Source organism: Grammomys surdaster, unplaced genomic scaffold (genome assembly GCF_004785775.1).
Source record: "Grammomys surdaster isolate TR1022 unplaced genomic scaffold, NIH_TR_1.0 142, whole genome shotgun sequence".
NCBI lineage: Eukaryota > Metazoa > Chordata > Mammalia > Rodentia > Muridae > Grammomys > Grammomys surdaster.
In genome coordinates this window covers 3686842-3708922 of record NW_021604600.1, presented here as the reverse complement: position 1 = coordinate 3708922, position 22081 = coordinate 3686842, and the positions used below count along the sequence as shown (strand labels likewise).

At 43.4% G+C, this 22081-nt stretch overlaps 1 protein-coding gene across 1 annotated transcript in view; it reads right to left on the bottom strand.

Annotated features, from left to right (window-relative positions):
• The window catches only part of Cacng3 (calcium voltage-gated channel auxiliary subunit gamma 3), a 92043-nt gene extending 80300 nt beyond the window's left edge, over positions 1-11743 (bottom strand). The window contains exon 1 of the mRNA XM_028764258.1: positions 11082-11743. Coding sequence (XP_028620091.1) covers positions 11082-11292 — 211 coding nt within the window. The 5' untranslated portion in view covers positions 11293-11743. The remainder of the gene's footprint in view (positions 1-11081) is intronic.
• Between the last annotated feature and the right edge of the window lie 10338 nt (positions 11744-22081).

Sequence of the window (22081 nt, the reverse complement as noted above, 5' to 3'; positions counted from 1 at the left end):
AGAGAGAGAGAGAGAGAGAGAGAGAGAGAGAGAGAGAGAGAGAGAGAACACAGAAGGGGGTTATTCCAGCCCCACACAGCACACCTTTAACTCCGGCTAACACCATTACTTCTTGATATAGTTTTTTCTTATTTGCTAAAGACTTAGAGCATTTTGACCACAAACAGATTCCTCTTTGGTAAAAAGTAATACTTTGAAAACAAAGCATTATTGTCTACTAATAAACAGCTGTTTGGTTCTATGCCCTGTACTTTTCAAGGAGTTGAGAGGATCTGTTTTAAATGTGCGTCTACAGTGACTCCTCTGAACTAACTTCCATGAGGGACAGGAGAATTTTTGTAATGGATGGGGTAGTGGGAGGTACCCATGATTTCTCGAATCTTACTTTAATTTAATAAGTATGTATCATTGTATTTCTAGGACAGAAATGAACGACTCCAAACAGCATATGCTACAGGATGCAGAGTGGTGGTGATGCCAGCCCCTACATGTGCAGGTAACAAATACACTGAGAGACTCAGGCATGGGGGACACAAACAGTGTCTGCTGGGTGTGTATGCAATATGTCCACACAGCATGGATTTACTTTTCTTTTATCCTTCCCCAAGTTGGCACCCAGAATATTGAGAGAGCTTGAAGATGAGACCGTTGGAGAGCTGCATTACGTCCCAGGACAACATAGAGGACAGCAGATGACGGCACAGAGATCACAGAGTCAGGAGAGCCATGCCTCTCAGACTGAGAGCTACTGGATTGTGAGACCTCATGGCTGGGGTACTGGATGTACTATTCAGAGGGCGGTTCATAGGCAATTAAGAATCAAACATCTAGGGCTTAGCAGGCAACGAAATAGGCAAAGTGCTTTCTGCACAAGCAAGAGGACCTGTGTTCAGACTCTCAGCAGCCACATGAATTTGGAACACAGTGGTGTGTGCCTGTAACCCTAACACTGATTGTGGGGAGTGGAGTGGACAGGCAGATCCTGGAGCTTGCTGGCTAGCCAGGCTAACAAAACTGCTCAGCCACTGTTGGTGATTAGCACAGGCACACTAGAAGCTTGAGCTGATCAAATTACTCTCCAGCCTTCAGTGAGCTTAATGTATATTTTGTGATTATATACTACACACTGGGCTCTGTGGCTAAGCTGGTGGTTCCTGGGAATGTGGTGGCCAGAGTACTTGGATGACGTTTCTTCTAACATTCAAATTAAATGATAAAACGGTGGTGTTAGGACATGCCTACCCTTTGTCTTATCCCAGCTGCCTGGTTTTGGCTCACTCTTGCCCCAAATCAGTCAGAATAGAGCTTGGTGGTATATTGGTCTGCTGTCTGGTGTTCTTCTAAGATGGCTGAACCCTTCTAAGTGCTTCATGAGAAACTGGCCAAAAGCTGATGTCTGCCTGACACTGCATTTAAAGCTCAAAGGAGTCAAATCAGTGATGTGTCCAAAGTTTAATCCTCAGTAAAGGGGACAGTCAAGAATCTAATAGTATCCCGATGCAACAAGCCTCAAGCTCCAGTGTGGACGCAGTGGGAGGTGTGGCTCATAGCTTGTGCCCACAGCATCTGGTCAGTCTCCTCGTGCTTCTTACTTCCAAATGCCCCATGTTTCCTTTGAAAGGGAAATGGCACTGGTTCTGTGGAGGGATGTTTCTTCATAGCCCAGTGCTATGGTGTTGAAACCCTGTTGGTTTTTACCTTTTCTTTTCCTTGGCATTGCCTTCTAGATTTATAATCAAAATTGGTGACTCTTAACATTGTGTTTATATGCGGCACATCTGTATATGCTCACGTGTGTGCACACTCACACACAGATGTGTGGGTGTGGTGGCCAGGGGTGGATGTCAAGGTATCCCTCTCTCTCTCTCTCTCTCTCTCTCTCTCTCTCTCTCTCTCTCTCTTTCTCACTCTCTCTTTCTCTGGAAGCAGGGTCTCTCATGGAACCTGGGTCTCACTAACTCAACAAGACTAGCTGACCAGTGAGCTATAGGACTTGCCTGTGCCTACCTCCCCAACACTGGTATTATTGACTTCCACCACCACTCATGGCTCCTTTACATGGTGCTGTGGATCCAAATCCAGTTCCTCACGCTTGAACATCAGACACTTGGCTGACCGAGCCACATCCTCATCCCCAGCATTAAGACTTATCATGATATTTGCAGCCATTGGACGGTTGTGTGCTAGTGATTGACATTAGGCTTTCCCTGACAAAGCGAGTGGAAGAAACGCATCCTGCCAGGTCTGGGCTTTTTACTAGGGGCAGACAGTGCAGAGATCTGTGTGGGTCTGTGCCTTGTATCCCTACCAGCTCCCAGGGCTGAGGCTCTGTGCAAATGACTTCGTCTTGTTGAGCCTCTGTCTCCTTGCTGATGGCACAGAAAGGCTATCAGTAGACTGGCTTTTAGGATAATCAGCTGATCTTGTTTATACTGCGTATCCAAGTGCCTGGCGCATAATTAATGAGAGACAGCAGATGGGAGGACTTGAATCCCAGCTTTGTATGGAAGTCTAGATGACGTGGATAACAGTACTATCTATTTTCTGACGAAGTCATGAGAACCAAGTGATACTTGTTAAATGCTTGAGTAGAACACTGCTTAAATACTGTAAGTCTGCTGTTAAACAGATAAATAAACAAACATTCAGGGGGTGGCTAGGAAAATGAGCACACAGCCTGACACAATAATAGTAACTTGGCATATGGAAGGTGATTGCTCAGTGTCAGCTGCTATTTGTACTGCTTTCTTGTGACTGCCTTCAAGGATTGTTGGAGTTCATTCTTCTACTCCTTTCTTGGAAGCAGGTGGATCCCACAGGCTTGCCAACAGCATCCCACCCAATTACCAATGTCAGGAAGAAGGAACACGTGTTCCTTGGAGGTAGGCCACTTCATGTGACCCAGGGTATAGGACTACAGATAAATCTGTCTAGGGGTGGAGAGCTTCTAGATAAAGCTGGTCATGTGCATGATTTGGGGGTAAGTGCTGGTCAACCCTTGAATTTTCCTTCACCTGCATATATTTTTAAACTTCCAGTGGCTCTCCTTTTTGAGGGGGTAGCAGAGCCTTGTTTCCCAACAGCAGCAATCCCACGCCCTTTAAGGAACCATGTCCAGAGCACTAAGAGAGAAGAAACCAACACTTCTCCTTAGCTCATTGTTGTCAGTGCTTGTCTAGCTAACGCTTGAGTGGTAAGACCCTATATGTTGGCTTTCTTACGAAGGCACAGGCATCTATTGGAGGGCCTTAGGGACCTTCTCAGTAACATGCTTCTTTGATGTGAAATGACTAACTTTAGACTGTGCTTGCCCATCTCACCTTGGCTCCTACCACTGGCTGAGCCCCACGCTGCTGAGACTTCAGTTGCCAGCACGGTACCCTGTAACTAATTTTTTAGATTATTTTTTAAAGATTGATTTATTTTATGTATCTGAGTACAGACACAGCAGAAGAGGGCATTGGACCCCATTGCAGATGGTTGTGAGCCACCATGTGGTTGCTGGGAATTGAGCTCAGGGCCTCTGGAAGAGCAGACCTCTTAACCACTGAGCCATCTCTCCAGCCCCTGTAACTATTTTTAAAGCCTCTTCTCCTAGTAGATAGTTTCAGTTCTGTATGAAGGAGCATGAGCGGTGATTGGATTGGGAGCTGACATACAGTCCCTGCTGGGCCCCCAGTCAAAAGAACTCAGGTAATGTGACTTCTTGAAAGCATTGTGCAGATGGGACAAGAGCTTTCCAGCTAATGAACATCTTTCTCTAGTAAGATGCCCAAGCTTCCTTCAACTTACAGAACCTTGTTATCCCAAACAGGTTGCCCATTGTCATGTGCTCTTTCAACATGGTTGTTTCCTCTCAACCTCCTTGCTAAGGTTGACACATGTACAAATGCTGCCTAATACATATCCAAACCAGAGGTGAAATACTAGCCTCTCTTTTCCCTACATGTCCTTGTATGTTGTGAATGATTCTTCTTAGAGCCCAAGGTAACTCATGGAAGGACCACACGCACTAGAAGGAAGGAACAGTGACATAAGAAAGCTAGCTTGCCATCTTAAAGCAAACATGAACAAATCAGGCACTAATAAGCCAACATATTATTGACAGAACCACAGAAACTGCAAAGGAAGAGGTTGAAAAAGGCTTGCTGTTTTTGACAGGCAGGAACCACACTTCGAATCTGAAATGCCTCTGAACATATTCTGAATGTTTACTCAGCAACAGGATGCACCATTTGGGGGAGTCCTTGGAATATTTAGACCTCTGGCTGGTAGAACTAGTTCCCTAGAGGAGGCCTTTGAAGGTGATCCCTAGTTCCTGATTCCTGCCACTTTATTCCTGTCTGCTATGTTGTGTACAACTGTTCTCTGCATTTGTTTTCACTGACCCATCTCCTGCCCAAATGCCTGGGGCTGGGGCCAAGCAATGACTGACAGATCGAACGCTCTGAAACTGTGTTCCAAAATAAGCTTTTTCTCCCTTAAGTTGCTTCTATCTGGCATCATTTTGGTGATAGCATTTGTATAGTAATACATCTGGTAAGGAGACAACCAGAGGTTCAGCCACCCCCAAGATTCCACATCTACTGAAAGATGGGACCCAGGTAAGACTCCAGACCTTTGCTATAGCACTGTACTCTTGGAGCTGTTGCTAAAGATGAGATTGTTTTCTATAGCAGAACAATATGTCTCTTAGGATGTCCAGGACAAAGAAAAAGAAATCAACCGTGGTATTTTTTTTAAAGCTTCTCTTTAACACTGTTTTCATTTGGAAGTGCGTCCACATTGCAAAGTATAACTTTCAAACTATTAAAAGCACACTTCTCCTAACTTACGTAGTTGGCTGATGTCAAGTTTTATTCAACTCAACGGTAAGAATTCAACTCAACCAGCAGAATGATAAAACTGGTTTAACAGAGGAGGTAATTTTTTTTCGAGTAACAAAATTGCCAGTAACAGAAATAAGATTGTAAAGTTAAATGTAAAAGCTGATCAACGTGCTGGAAAGCTTAAGCCACTACATTTGGTGTTACCTATTTCTACTGACCAGGAATCATTTGCACGGCTCCTGAATAGACATTTTTGTTCATTTCCCCAATTTTTGAACTAAATAAACATATAGTCACTGGATCTGAGTGCATTTCTCAACACATAATACCAATAATTGGCCAGTCTTGGAGTGTGAGTGGGCAGTCTTTCTGGTACTCCAGAGAATACAATTTCAAGTAACAAAACCAACAAAGGGATTTCCTGTCTGAGATGGGACCACAGAACGAGGAGACAGAATGCTGTCTGAGGTAGGAAGAAGATGCCTGAGGGCTTTGTTCAAGGAGGGCACATCTGGGACTGAAATGTTGATCAGTGAGCTGAGCACAAGACCAGGCTACAAGATGGACAGTTTCCATGGCTGGAGCAGGGTCACGACTCAAGGTGAATAGTAGGAGTCAGGTGCATCCTATTTTCTACCTGCAAACCATTTACTAACTGCGGAAGTGACTGGGCCTCTGAGCATTACGTTTTCTATCAGCTACATCAGTTACTTCTGTACTGTGTCAACCAAAATGTCCAACAGGCTTTTACTCTTTACTTCATGGATTTGAGGAAATCCTTGAGGTCTCAGGAATGGGTAGAGTGGCTTCAGCAGTGGTGGGGAGCTTAGGTTCCTGTTCTGACCTCTACCACCTACCCAGTCCTAACTCAACCAACAGGCACAGCTGAGGTCACTTACTTGAATCCTACCTTATGACTCTGGCCCACTTTCTTCTTGCTTTTGACTCTTGGGTTTATGGATGAGAAGTAAGAATGAAAAGTACCAGAAAGGCCAGAAGTAGAGAGTCAGGAAGATCTCTAGCTTGTTCTGTGCTATGGCTTAGATAATATGACATGTGAGATCTAGGAATGAAGGAGAAGCAACTGTCTCTAAGCTCTAAGGACACAGAGAGTGTAAGACCCCAGTACCTACAGAGGTTGCATTCTGTCCCGTGATATAAGATAGGAAAAGTGTGCATTGACATATTTGCAGGCGTCTAGCATAGGGCTTGGCACAAAGGACATAGTCAACAATCCCCCTCCTTTGTCTTCTTCCTCAACTGCATCTTTGCAGCTTCCCTGAAAGATTCTGAACACATAAATAAAGCTGGAACCCCATCTGGCTGAAAAAAAAATCAGCCATCTGCAGATTTGGAAATATGGGGGAACTTCTAATGGCTGCAATTTTTTTTTCAGTTCTCAGCCAGATGTTTGGTGTCATTCAGGCCCATCTGCAGTAGAAACAGCAGTTTATTGAACTTCCTTTCCTCGATTTGAAGTTCCCTAAGTTATAATCCTGAGTAAGCTTTTTTTTCTTAATATCCAAAGCCTTTTAAATGAGTTATACAGAGTAATTCATGAACTGAATATGAAAATAGAAATTTGATTTCAAAGACCATTTAGGTAATTTTTAGGGTTCAAAACTGGCAACCTATGGACAAAATTAAGCTACAATGTAAGTAGTTTGGGTGAGTCCATGTGTTTAAAAGGTGAACTATTTGCTTGTATTTTAAAATTCAAATGCTTTTAATGCCTGATTTTTCCTTGATCTTTTCTCTTCTTTTTATGTATATTCTCATGGTTATGTGTATGTATGTACCTATGGTTACATATGTATGTGTATCTGTATGTGTGTTTATGTGTGCACATGTATGTGTGTGCATATGTGAAGACCAGAGTCTGTAGTTGGTTGCTCTCCACCCTATATGGTGAGTCAGGGTCTCTCACCTGAGCCTCCAGTTTCCCAACTCAGCCAGCGTAATTATCCAGATTGCTCTGAAAATCTGTGTTTGCCAGGATCACAAGTAGTCTGCCGTAATGACTTAGCACTTACATGGTGGAGGTATCTCAACACTGGTCCAGACATTTATGTAACAAACATTTAACCTATTGAGCCATCCCCTGCCCCATGCTTGGCTCTTCTTTACCTACCTTATTGTTCATGTTGCTTTTCTCCCTTGAATTTCAGTTTACTCAGTTCTAAGGTAAGACCTTTAGATTGATACACATTTCTCCAGAGTCAAACTCAATTCAAGACAAATAACAGTTGTTCTTTAGATGGTCTCTCCAACTTGGTACAGTCCCCACTACCATCTACAGCCACAAACATTGAGACTAAAGTCTGGTCATCACGTCTCTCTAAATATACTGTTGTTGTCTACCATACAACTTGGGTAAAAGAGTATGATAAGCTTTCTTCACACTTTGCATGACCTGGAAAGGCCACATGGACAGTGGACTTATAGTTTCTTAGCCTCATCTAAAGGTCTTATCTTAGAACTCAGTAAACTGAAGTCTAAGGGAAGAAAGCAGCATGAACAATTTACATGACTCTTAGGGATAAAAATGTGATTAGTATCCAGTGTTCTTTATTGCTAGGCTAGTGGCCCCTCCACCATCTACATGCAATGCTTTGCTTGGATCTAGGGCTTTATTTTATTTATTTATTTTTAATGAGAGAGATGACTACTGAACACATTTTCATTCAAATTCACAGACTGCCTTTGAAAGCATGCATCAGGTTGGGGCATTGTGAATGCCTTGCCTGCTTTCCAGATAATGAGTCAGGCAATTGCTTGGATTTCTTGCTGTGGGTGTCTCTGTATAGGTTGATTGGTTTCTCATTCAAAGTGCATCTTTTGCTGCTCTGAGTTTGTTCTTGTCTGGTGGCTCCTGCATCCCTTCCATCGATGCACAGATAAGCTGAGTGTTTTCAGATCTGAGACTTCTGAATGGAAAAAAACCATGTGTCTGGGCATTCTCGCTAGTCAGTGTTTGTACCGGCAGCAAATCAGCTGCTAAAGCATGAACTCAGGCTCTCTAGCAATGATCTGAGAAGCTGCAGGTTTTAGGTTACATATGACCTGCGAAGTTTAGGTGTATGACCTTGAGCAAATTATGGAACTTCTCCCAGCCTCAGTTTTCCAATCTATAAGGTGAGGGTAATGACAGTCCCTTGTATCCCTGAGCTCCTCTGAAGATGAAAAACCCAACTGTTCAAAATACTGAAAACGGTACTACAACATAGCAAGGGCTGAGTATAAATGACACTGTGCTGGGTCCTAGGGTGACAAGATAGAAGTAAGCATCTCTTGCCCTGGTCCTCATGAGCATGCACAGTCATCCCCAGGGACACTGTAAACATTCATCACATGTGGACTCTAACACCATAATTTCTTGAAGGACTTTTAGAAAATTTAGATTCGAGGGATGTACCACAGACCTATGGAGGCCTGGAATGTAGTTGTGGAGTCTCATAGTTTATTTTTTAAAACCTATTCATGAGATTCCAGTGACTAGCCAAGTTTGGAGATAATTGATATTATTATTATTATTATTATTATTATTATTATTATAGACTTGAATACTTCTGCTGTTAGAGGACTCATTATTGCTGGAAGCTTCCGACCCAATGATGGCTAGTTATTTATGTTTAGGTAAAACACTGACTCCCTTGAGGCCACAAAGAACATTTTAAATCTCTCTTCCAAATGACAGCCTTTCATAGGTTTGCATACAGCTGTCAAGTCCCTCCTGAGTATTTCCCTATTTGGGGCAAAATAGTCACATTGTCTTGTGGCTCTTAAAGTATGAAAAAAAGACTCTTCTCAATTATATGTAAGAAAAAATGATCTAAAATACTCCCTACATAGGTCCTTTGATGTTCAAAGAGCCAGAAGATGAGAATGTTGCTGTTCTGAGACAGAGAGGAGCTAGTGAATAGAGATGGTTATTTATCTTCATCCTCACAGAAGATGGAAATCTTAGAATATATACTGTCTGCTGCATGTGTCTTACCATGCAGAAAACAGAGGCTCTTGCAAATTTCTTGAGCACTTGATGTGTTCACTCCATTAAGAAGAATCTTGGCTTCAAATTTTAGCCAGGCCCATCTAGATGGTAAAAACTTTTCAGATTCACAATGGTTTATGTATCTTACCGAAGAGAATGCTTCAAAATATAAGATTTAGCTGAGAAAAGCTATAGAAAGACTCCAACAAGTTTTTTTCAAAAGAACTGACTAGCCCAAGAACACATCTTCACTCCCTCTAATTCTTCCCCAATTTCCTTTCTCAGTTACCCCACTCAAGCGATGGAACACTCAGTTGAGGCTTTGGTCCCATGCATGAACTGTAGGCACAGAGTAGCATGTTGGAAAGAAGAGGAAATGCTTTTTATGAGGGTTTGAGGAAAGGTCCAGAAAATGTAGGCCCTGATTTTATCTTGACAGACTTTTAAATAAGTAAGGCAGGGTGAAGAATGTCAGTATCAGTGTTTAATTTTACATTTCCAGAATATTTCCAAGAGGCAGAATGACTATAAATGACTGAATCTGATATACTTATGTATGATTTTGGCTGGGAAAGAACCTGTTTTTTTTTTTAATGCCACCTATGTAGGTAGGCATCATCATATATACCAATCACAGCATTGCAAAACTGATTTGATTCATAATTGACAGCACAGCAAAGGGAATGGTGGAATTTCTCCAAGGTGAATGACCTCATGCTACCCAACTGCAAATGGTCAGAAATAAGCACATTTTAGAATTTCTGTCAGTATACTGGCTACAGTGTAAGCCTGAGTAGTCCTAACTCAAGACTATTGATTCCAAATCAGTCATTTCTTGGGTTAACTGAGAGTTAAAAGGGACAAATACCTTAGCTAGGAGTATAGAGACCATTTGCAGCATTACTTGGGTTTACTGACTTCACATGAAGTAGCCCTTCCCCTCCTGGGTTTCCCACCAGTTGCAAATCTGTGTTGGAAACAGAAGCAACTGTAGTGGCGCTATAGTCAAGAGAGTTCAGAGCATCAGGACGTGGGAAGGAGGCCAGAGAATGATGCAATATTACACTAGCAAGTGATGTCATAGCATTATTTCCCAAGTCATTTACATAAATTCGAGTTCCCAAGAAACCCTGAGAAATGCCACAGGGAATGCAGGGGGAGGAACCAAGGGAGATTGAGGGGAGGGAAGGAAGCCTGTATTTTCTTGACTACTGTGATAAACTCCAGTGACTTCCTGGAAGCCACAGAAATAACAAAAATCAACCAAGCAGACAAATAAAATCCCTTCTTAGTGGCCTTTTAATCTAGTGGCTCCCTTAGGTAACAAGTTCATAAAGCTTTGATTTTCTTCGTTATTTTTTCACTCCTCGTGATACCCAGGTATCGTTCATTGAAACTGACAGTCACTCTTTGAGCAGTGAAGCAAGTTTAGTACTGACATAGGCTACCTAAGAGCTTCACATTCTAAAAATGGCCTGCCTGTCTCATTATAATTTAGAACAAATCCTCTAATTTTTAAAATTAGAAGCAATGAGAGGCAATTCTTGGAGTCAGTCTTGTCTAAATGTCAAGGAAATACATTTGCTGGTGATGGGCGTGATTTATGAATGAAGTCAGGTGGATAGCAAACATCAAGACTTCAGTTTTATTTTGAGCCTAAATAATGAACACTTATTCACAGACATTTTCTTTAGATGTAGGGGTGTGGAAGTTGGGGTTTACATATTGTTCCCTAGTATAAGTTAACAAAGGAAGTTCATGACAATGTCTAGTTGGACAAAACTCAGAAGAAGCTGGTAAGCTTTTATTGATTAAAAAATTAAAAAAAAAAACAGACCAGATTGCCCCAGGTTAGATCAGTTCCTCAGCACCTTCCTGTCTTCTCTCCTTCTGCTCCTTAATAACCCCCATTCACCAAAATGCAATTAAACAAATCCAAAGTCTCCTTCTCTAGACAGAGAATCAAGCAGTGTACAACATGCCTAGAGATTCGAGATTAGAAGCTTTCTCAACTGCAGAAGGTGCTTAAGAGTGTTACAAAATCACATCACATTTAGCTTAGACCAAAAACAATCAACAAGACCCAACCCTTCCATCCACACAGCACCAGCTTCAGTGGAAGCATAGTCTGGACACTCGCACATTTCCAACAACAATTTAAACTATTTTTCTTCCCCTTCATTGCCTCTATTTTTCCCCCAACACACGTCAGGACACTAGAAGCAGATCATTCAGAGCCAGTGAGAGGAATTTGTAACTACCTTCCAAGCAGCAGGTCCTCCACAACCCGGAGTGGGTCATTACTTCTTCATTCTTCCTGCTGGTTTCATTGTCACTTGTAGATTTAGTCCTGCACACACCTCTGGAATATAGCCAGTAGTCCGTGCCCACTGCAATGGTCATTAAACTAAAAGCTGCAAAGGCTCCTACAGTGGTGATCAACATCTGGATACCTCTGTCACACATCCTCATAATTCTTCATGGTACTCTGAACGGCTGGGGGTTGGAGGGGTAGATTCAGTGACAGACGGGAGAATCACTCTGCAGCTGGGTAACCTAGGACGGCCTCTTCCAAAAATCCGGATCTCCTTTTGTCAGCATCCACGGGGACTTTGGGAAAGCTGGGATTTCCTGTCTTGAGCTCTCTCCAGTTCCCCGAGTCCTCTATGGCCCTCGGGAGGGTGCGGGCTCCAGGGGGTTGGTCCACATCACTGCCGCGGTCAGAGGATTCCTGGGTTGCTTTCATTCCTCAGGAGCTTGGTGAGGACTAGCGTTTGTGCAGGGCATGGCTTCGGAGCTCGGAGCTGCCAGCTTGGGTTGAGATGCGCCTGGTTTCTCACAGCCCCGGAAGACTCAAGGCAAAAGAAACCCAGAGAGGTCTGGTGTGTGAGCGTGTATGTGTGTGTGTGTGTGTGCGTGTGTGTGTGTGTGTACGTGTGTATGTGTGTGCGTGCGTGTGTATGTGTGTGTGAGTGTGTGTGTTTGTGTGTGTGCGCGCGCGTGCGTGCGTGTGTGCAAGCGCGTGTGCTGGGGGTGAGGGCGGATGGCAAAAAATAGCTCTTCTGGGAGGCGAGTCGCTGAGAAGAGTGTTCACTGCTTCCCCAGCCTCCCAGGAAAGCTCTCCGCCTGCTCTCCACACCCCCGCGCAAACTGGAGAAAAGGGAGAGTCCTGGGGCGGGGGCCGGCCACTTGCGTCGGAGGGCTGAGGTCCGTGGTGCTGAACGGACAGCTCCCCGCCTGTTGCCCAGCCTCCTGCTTCTCAATGCCAGGTCGTTGGAGGTTCGTGGTGCTGAAGGGACAGCTCCCCTTTGCCGCTGCACCGTTGCTGGTGGCGCTCCTAAGCTAGGAACCTGGGGTGCTGAAGGGTCCCTCCCCTAACACTCTCCTAGTGCGTTCCTTGAACCCGCCTGTCAGCTCTGCTTTATGCCCACAACCAAGCAAAGTTTCGGGAGCCCTGGGCAGTCAGCATCGGGGTTCCAGGGCACTGCAGCACGGCTGATCCAGCTGCTCAGAGAGAAGGGTTAAGGACAAGGACCCACAGCGCACTCTGGCGCGCGCGTGTTATCTCAGCGCCCACCCAAGGCAGCATTCTCTAATCAACCCTCCTCCTCATCACTGAGCCCAATGAGCCAGGCAACTTTGCTCTTTGCTGCAGGAGTCCACTGGGGAGACAGAAGCCGGGAAAGATCTAGTCTTCTTAAAGGGATGGGAGACTCTGACTGGTGGCTCACTTGGGTGGGCAAAATGTTGTCTGTGTGTATCTGTCTCAATTCGTTCCTCAGAAAACAAACCAATATGTCTACCCTCCTGTCTCCGGAGCTCGGGTTTACACAGGAGACAGTGTGCTCACATCAGACTCAGAAGTATTCATATGTATATATGAACATATCCCTCTAAAGAGCTGAAGGGACTAAATGTACCTAGACTGTTGTTCACATATCAGGGACCTTGGATGAAGGGATGTAAGGGTTTGGTCTCTGAATACACTTCTTAAATATTTTCACACTTTTACATTTGAGGGGGCGGCGAATTCAGGATGAGAGAGCATTGGAAACGTCAGCTTCTTTCCAAGGGCCCTGGTGCTGTTCATTTGTTAACATCTTCTCAGTCAGACCAGGAAGCAGGTGTAATTAGGTCTGGGTTCCTTGCTTGCCCAAAGCACAAATGTCATCACACACCTGTGAGTTCTTTCCCTCAGAAATAGCAAATGCTGAAAAGAACCGGCACAGGCCAGCTTCCTGGTTCCATATGTTCTAGCATATAGATAAGGACACACACTAAGTTGACTTCAGGCATTCCACCAAATTGCTCTGACCAGTTATTTTCTTGTGGATGACAGGTACTGATACCCATTTGGGTGCTTAGAATTGAGGCTGCATGGGCTGTTTCTACAATCCGTGAGCTGTGCCCACAGCCAGCTGTCATATTTGAGTGTTATTTAACTGGACAAACATATAATGGAAGGGAATCACAGACATATCCATTCCCCAGAATGCCATTTCTGGCTGTATGAGAGCTTCTATTCAGGTAACTGGGTAGGGGCAATATACTAAATAAATCTCAGACTTGACTCACAAGGTTTTTTGTGACTTTGACGTTTTTATTCTTATGTTAATGTCATTTAAAGATTTGGCTCTTGGTGTTACACATATAGGCTTATTTGTATAGCTGTGTTTACATCTAAATGAGTGCTATGGTCAATTTTGCCATGATTTCTCAATGCCTATGGATTTGTTGCAGACATAAAGTAGATATGTGAATATATATATATATATATATATATATATATACATACACCTGCATGGTGCAGTTTGTGGGGTCATGTGATCATGCTTTATAGAAATACACAGCTGAATGTGTGTGTGTGTGTATGCAGGTGCAATGTGGACTTATCTGTTTATATGTATTGAGATATATATATATATATATATATATATATATATATATATGTCACCGTTCATACTGACAATTTAACATATAACAAAATGAAGTGTAATCTTAGGGCCAAGACCATAACTAGCAAGTCTAGAAGCACATGGGAGGCAATGGGGGAAAGATACATGAGCCATCTTCTAAGTGACTTAATGTCTTTTTTTTTCTTATATAGAAAATCTGTTTCTCAGTTATGATTACTGATATTCTTGATCACTATTACTTTTGTTGCTAATTTAAATAGTATTGACTACTAACTTTCTTTTTTTGTTTGGAAATGGTCTTAATGCAGTTTAGGCTGATCTCAAACTTGTTAGAAAACCTAGGCTGACTTTAAACTGTTCTTTCTGCACCCATGCCTAGAATGCTGGGATAACAGGAGTAGCTATCACACACAGCTTTATTGATAACTATTAATTTAAAAGGCCACCTAGTTACATGAAGGTGAAGTTGGTCTTTCCTGGGAGGTCTTATACGATTGATAGATATTTCTTTCTCACTCTCAGAAGTTTCAATAATATGAAATAATTAATAACAATCAAACAGACATTTCTTGTTCTGTTTTATTCTTCTCTTACTCCAGCAGAGAAAGGAAAGGTGTGCTCTGTAGCAAGGCAGTGATGGTGGGAAGGCTCTAGCCTTAGGGATAGTGTGCGCCATGAGTCCATTCACCAGATGAACAGCAAAGCAACAAAGTCCCAGATCCTATCCTCAGATTTGTAACAGAAAGCCACATATATCGAGAGTCTGGCTGGTGGAACCAAGTATCCAGATAGACTACCGGGAAGAACAGTCAAGTGCTCAGGTGGCTAAAGAAGACAACCATAGCCAGAAAACAGAAGAGAAGTGGCTGCAATGTCCAAGAATAGAGCTTTGTGCTGTAGCTTGGTGACGCAGGTCATCCTTGGTAACCTTTGTCCAAAGCCAAAGCTAATTTGAGTGTAGGGGCATCTGGAACATATCTGAGCACCTGACTGAAGTGAGAGCAGAGGCAAGAAGCCCGTCACTTAGAATCTAATAATTTCGCCTCACGTACTAGGGGAGGACCTCAGTCTTTCATTCAGCAATGCCCTGTAGGTGTGCACATGGGTGTGTGGAATCTGCTGGTGGGCTGAGAGAGAATCACTTATTCTCACCACCAGAGGGCTCTTTCACCAGTTCAATCGAAATTCAAAGCATCCTCTTAAGGAAATGGAGCCAGAGGCTTCCTCCTTGTTTGCCAATGATCTTTTCTGATCCTGCTCATCTGGCAGGAGACTCAGATGACATTCCGGCAGCTTAAAGCCTGCGCAGCTTTCTCTTATTGAGACTTTTCTTCCACTGAACTCTTAGCTTGCCATTAACAGCCATAGTATTTGTGCTTTTTCTCATCGGTTAGGGTTCCACTTATGAAAGTATTATTAACAGCTAATTCAATTGCATAACTGTTTTGAGTGCCCACCATGCACAAGCCAGCCAGCTCTGCACTTGGGACAGTGACATAAGTCTCAATCTCCATGGAGCAGGAGCTGTGTCAGTGAGCACGTTTTGTCTACAAGTGCCAGAAACTCACTGGAGCTCACTTGAGAAAATGGGGAGTGTAGCATAGAAATATGGGGGGTGTTTTGAGGAACCAAAAGCCAAAAATGAAATTAGAATTGGAATCAGAATCGGAATCTCGAAGTAAAAGCCACTGGGATCCTTGATGGCTTCTGTGGTTTCCAACTGTGCCTCTTATTACACTCTTAGGAAAAAAAAAGGGTTTACCTTCTATGTTGCACTCTCATTGCTAATAATGCCCGACCTAAGCAGCTGGCAGGATGCTGGTGGCGGTGGCGGTGTGTGATCTATTGGCTCCTGGTTTCAGAGGTTTAAATCCATCATGCAGAGAGAGAGAGCATGCTAGATCAGGGCAGCTCCCACTATGGCAGACAGGAGGCAGAAAGGGAGGGAGGGGGAGAAAGAGGGAATCCAGGAGGAAGGAAAGGAAGAGAGGAGGAAGAGGGAAGGAGGGAGGGTAAGTGCCCTCAGCCTATGGACTGCCTGAGAGCAAATTGTCCCCTTTAGGTTAATGTCTCTAGAAATGACTTCACAGATACACCCAGTGATGGTGCTTACTAATCTCCTAGGTGCTTCTCTAGCCAATCAATGTGATAACCAAGCTCAACTCTCATACCTTCACTATAATATGAGCTTCAAGATAGGAGCTAGATTGAGCTCCAATTTAGAATATCCAGAATTGACAACCTAGCTGGTTGAGCTTGTGTTGTGTTATTAAACTGCTACCAATCAGATGAGCTCAGAGGAAGAGGATCCTATGATACAATCTGGCTAAGAAGACCATGCCCTGTGAGCTAGGGAATGGAGGTAGAGCACAGTATCCTGACACTACAGATGGAAGCCAAGGCACATATCTTTGCCTGAAGGAAGCAGACATAGAATTTGAGCATCTTGTAAAATGGCAAAGATAGGGTCTAGTGAGATGGCTCAGCAGTTAAGAGCAACAGCTGCTCTTCCAAGGTTCGATTCCTGGCAAACCCAAATGGTAGTTCACAACCATCTGTAACTCCACTCCCAGGGAATCTGATGTTCTCTATTCTGGCCTCTGAGGCCATCAGGCACACACAGGGTAGTACACAGACATACATGCAGGCAAAGTATCCATACACATTAAATAAGTAAGTAAGTGAGTGAGTGAGTAAGTAAATATTTAAATATTAAAGATAGAATCCACAGTATTCAATTACCATACCTAAAGCAGAAGAGGGAGTAGGGTGGGGTAAACTAAAAGAAGACACATGAGTGCCTGAGTGCCTGAATACCCTGGGGCAGAAAGACCAGCCCTGTCTAGGGTAGCTGGATTTTCATCTCAGTTCTTTCTATCCTGCTTGGTTTAAAATCTCATGCAAGCATATTTTGGTAAATGTTTAAAGTTAAATAAAAACTGAATGCAAACAAGAAACAGCAAGCCACCCATCCACTGCTCTCAGCCACCTCTCGATTTATAGGTACAGAAATGGCAACTGTTTGGGTGAACTATCTCTTTATTCCTAATGCCTGGGCTTCTCCTCCCTGAAATATCCTATTCACCGAAAATTTTCAGGGTGTGTGTAGCGCTGCCTTGCTAGGTGGTTCAACAGGTAAAGATACTTGCTGCCAAGTCTGATGACCTGAGTTTGGTCTCTGGGACTCACGTGGAACAGAGGAAAAGATCATCCTGCAAGTTGCCTTCTTGTTTCCACATTCATGTCTTGGTAGGCAGGCATGTGCCAGATGTACATATACACATATACAGGTACGTAAACAAATGTAATAAAAAAGTAAGTTTTAATTTACACAAATTAAAATAGATATCTTTGCTAAGCTTAAAAGATGTCAGGATCTCAGAGCATCTTTCCCTAATGGTGCTGTCTAGAGTATCACCCCATATTTCTCTCTCCCATCTTACTCTGAGGTGTTTTGTCACAGCATTGATCCATCATTCCTGAGTGCACAAACACTCAGATGCACAGATGTGTGACTGTGTTTGCCCACATCTTCCTGATGAGGATGCTGCTTCCTCATGCTTATATGTACATTTCCTGACCTCTGACTGGTGCCCCAGATTTTGGAGCTACTCAAAGAGTATTTGCTTAATTCATTATTTGTGTAAGTAATGATTAAACTTCACACCTGCAACAGGCACTGTTGACTCAAGCAACAGGCATCTTGATCTTGGCCACCTGGAACTCCAGTCTAAAGGAGTGAACAGAAATAACTAGGAAAATAAGAACACTTGTAGCCGACGCATTTGGATTGATGCCCTTTACCAAATTGGTATGTTTACATAATCCTCATCCCGAGCCACAAACCACAGCTGCATCTCTGGGGACAACTTTTTCAGCTTACGGAAGCTGCCTTGCCCAAGGAATGGCATGTCCCTCAGGGACAGCCTGCAGCCAGGAAATTCAGGGCAGTAAATTCAGGAACATAAAACCATCTTGCCAGAAGGAGGAACTGTGTATGTTCCATAGTCATTCATGGATCACGCTAAGGTTTAGATGCCACCAAGACCACTTCCTTGTTTGCCTTTGACCACTTTTCCTGTGGTTCTTAGACTATAGAGTGCATTAAATCACCTACAATGGGACTTGGGGTGTAAGCTCAGATGGTATAGTGCTCGCCTAGCATGTAGGAAGCCTTGGGTCCAATTCCCAACATCCCATGCATGGGGCATGATGCTACACACCTGTAATCCAGCACTATGGTGGTAGAAGAAGAAAGATTAGAAGTTCAAAGTCATCCTCAGCTATCCAGTTAGAGGCCAACCTGGGATACATGAGACTCTCTCAAAACAAAGTGTTCTTTTTTTTTTTTCTTTTTATCAACTTGACACAAATCTAGAGTTATCTGGAAAGAGAAACTTTACCTGAGAATGCCCCTTGTTTACAGGTTGGCCTGTAAACAAGCCTGGTGGGCATTTTCCTGATGAATGATTATTGTGGGAGGGTTCAGCTCACTATGGATAGTGTCACCCTTGGGATAGTGTCACCCTTGGGCAGGTGGTCCTGGATTGCATAAGAAGTAGGCTGAGCAAGGGGGATGGACTTACACTGAAAGTGTAAGATGAAATAAACTCTTCCCTCCTTGCAGTAGTTTGAGAGAGAATGGTCTCATAAACTCATATATTTGAAAGTTTGGTTCCCAGTTGGTAGGCTGTTTAGGAAGGATTGGGAGATGTGACCTTACTGGAGGAGGTGTATCAATGGAGGTGTGCTTTGAGTGTTCAAAAGCCCATACCAATCCCTGCCTTGTCCTCTCTCTGTGGGCAACTTGCAGATCAGATGTGTGGTCTCAGCTGCTGCTCCAATGACATGCCTGCCTATCTGTCACCATGCTCCCCTCCATGATGACCATGGGTAAACCCTCTGAAATGGTAAGCAAGCACCACTTAAATGCTTCTTCTTATATGTTGCCTTGGTTATGATATCTCTTCTCAGCAGTAGTAACTCTTAACTAAGACATGCCCAAGGGTGGCACTACCCAGAGTGACCGGGACCTCCCACAATAATCATTAGTCAAGAAAATGCCCATACAGGCTTGCTTACAGGACAATCTGATGGGAGTATTCTTCTTAGTTGAGGTTCCTCTTTCCAGATAACTCTGCATTTGTGTCATCCATGTATCGTTGTACAATAGATTCCTGATTAAGGGGATGATGCTAAACAAGGTTAATTTCTACCAAGTTCTCACTGGTACTATTGCTGCTCTCCAGAAAACCACAATTTCAGGATTGCTATTCTTTATTACACCATGTACCATAGTCCCTTGGATTTTTTTCCCCTTAGATGAATTAAGTGCATCAGAACCCCTGCCTCGGGCTCTGCTTCCAGGTAATTCAACCCATGCAATCAAAGAGAGCTGATAGAGGAATGCCCTCAGGGGCAATTGAGGTCACTTTTACAGAAGACACTGAAACAGAACTCTTGAGGATGAGCAAATAAGCAAAGATTAGGTCAACATGTTACAGGGAGTTAGACTAACATAGTGAAAGCCCTGTTCTGTGATGGGCTTGAGGAGAAGAAAGAACAAGACTCCAATCGTGATTTGGATCCTGTTTCTATAGTTGAAGTCAAATTTGATTTTTTCTTTTCTGTTTTTTTTTCTTATTCACACAGGAGTTATAAACACAAAAAGGCAGGATGTGGGGAAGGGGATGACACTGAAGCATGGGTGTTCAGGGGGAGTACAGATATCTTTCAGAACTGGGTATCGGCTGGGTGAAGGTTCAGGGGACAGGTCACTATGACTCTGCCTATGAGTCACTTGTTCTTATCTAAGTTGGTACTATCCACCAAGGCTACCTATTTACAAGGTCTATGACTACTCAGGCTGGTAAATTTCCACAAAAGCTGCCTGTTTACAATAGCTTATAGCCATCTGTTTCAATGTTTTTCCACAGAGACCCAAGACTTAGTGTTAGCATGCATGTATGTATGTCAGGCCTATTGCTGATTTTAGGCCTTCAGTGTATACGCAGGGCTGCCCCTGACATCTCCTCCCTTCTCTAAGTGTAGAAGGGTTGTGTCGAATCTAATCTTGGGAAGGTGAGGATAGAGCCCTGACCTCCGGTAATTGAAGGGGACTTTGTAATGGCTCTGGTCCCCCTGTCATTGTCTAGTGAGGCATGAGGGCCATACCCATCCCGATGTCTTTTTCCTGGAGAGGGGATACTTTTGACATCAACCCCTATGCAGTCAGTCTTGTCCCTCAGGGAACCCAGAGAGATATTTTTAACTTTTATTTATATTCCCTTGCAGTGCTTAGCCTCCCAGCCTAAGCAAGAATTAAGATCTCCAGTCAGAGGGGGTTCTGGGTGGCCCCTCTCTGCTTGATCTAGGGATGGAAGTCCCCTCTTTTAGGTTGGGTGGAGATGGGTTTTGGGAACACCCTGGATAGAGTAACAACCTCATCTTGAGTCTCGTGGTCCGCCATAGCTAACTTATGATAATGTATCTGAATAGGTTTTGCTACCAAATTATTTATCTGTTGCTTCACAAAGTTAGTCAGCCTATTTAAGGCCCAGGGACCAAAACAAATAAGCAAAAATAACCCAATTAATGGTCCCAAGATGGGAGGAAGTAGGATTGACAACCATGGAGAGGTTGAAAGCCAATTCTTGTACCAGCTCTCATCTTTCTCTTTCTCTCTCTGTCTTTTCTCAGGGACTTCTCTGACCTTTTTCATGCTCTCTTTAACCATCTCTGCCTTGTCTATGTAAAAGCAATATTCTTCTTTAAGGGCTGTACACAGTCAAAAGCTGTACACAGTCTTTTCTACTGTAAAAGACTAAATCAAGTCCAATAAAGTCCTTTGCAATTTTTGGAGATCTCTTCAGACAGCGAAATGTGGGATTTCTTCAGATTAGTGGTGTCAATCTCTAGCTGTTTAATGTCCTTGTCAATGGCCTATTGAAGGTCTGAGTAGTATAAGTTCGGAGGCCAGCATCTGGATTAGAACTTCTAACAGGAGACATCATGGGTGATTCATTTTTACCTGAGATACTGCCCAGGTTAGAGCTCCTGGGAGGCCCGCTTCCTCTGGGTTTTGTGAGGTTGAGTACAGAGCTGCCACCTGGGATCTGCCCAAATTTGATTTTTTTTAAAAAATAATTCCTTAAAGAGAAAAGACCTATCATATAACTCTGATCAACAAAATGTAATTAAAAGATGCTGTATGGAAATAACCAGAGGGTGAGAACAATATGTGTATTTATCTGTTGATGGGTGGATAACCACAATGTGGCGTACACATACCAAGGAGTATTATTCAACCATGAAGAGGTATGAAGTTTGGTACATGCTACATATACTATATATATATGAATAAACCTTGATGGCATCATTATGCTGACACAAAAGACTCTGCTTATTTGAGCCTCCTAAAGCAGGCAGACATATAGAGACAGTGGATTGAGGTCATAGGTACCGTGCAGAGCAAGGGTACCAGGAAGCTTCTCTCCACTACTATAAAACTTTTTCTAGAGTTATTAAAAGCAGTTTATTAAAAGTGGTAAAGATTGTACTGTATTGTAAATGTGATTAATGCTCTTGAGTCATATACTTTAAATTATTGAAATGTCAAGTTTGAGACTGGAGAGATGGCTCAGAGGTTAAGAGAGCACTGGCCACTCTTGCAGAGGACCTTGGTTCAAAAGCGTACTGGCTGGTTTTCAGTGTTAACTTGACACAGCTGGAGTCATCACATAGAAAGGAGCTTCAGTTGAGAAAATACCTCCATGAGATCCAGCTGTAAGACGTTTTCTCAGTTAGTGATCAAGGTGGGAGGGTCCATTGTGGGTGGTGCCATCCCTGGGCTGGTAGTATTGGGTTCTAAAAGAAAGCATGGCCTCTGTATCAGCTCCTGCTTCCTGATCTGCTTGAGTTCCAGTCCCGACTTCCTTTGGTGATGAACAGCAATGTGGAAGTATAAGCTGAATAAACCCTTTCCTCCCCAGCTTGCTTCTTGGTCATGATGTTTGTGCAGGAATAGAAACCCTGACTAAGACAAGTTTCCATCACCTACAAAGTATCTCACAACCTTTTGCAACTCTGGCTCAAGTGAACCAATGCTCTCCTCTGGACTCCATGGGTACTGCATGCATGTAGCTCACAGACGTACATGCTGGCAAACACACATATACATAAAACAAAAATAAAATCTTAGCTGGGTGTGGTGGTGCATAGCTGTAATCCCAGCACTCAGGAGGCAGAGGCAGGTGGATCTCTGAGAGTTAAAGGCCAGCCTTGTCTATGGGACAAGTTCCAGGACAGCCAGGGCAGTGATACAGAGAAACCCTGTTTTGAAAAAC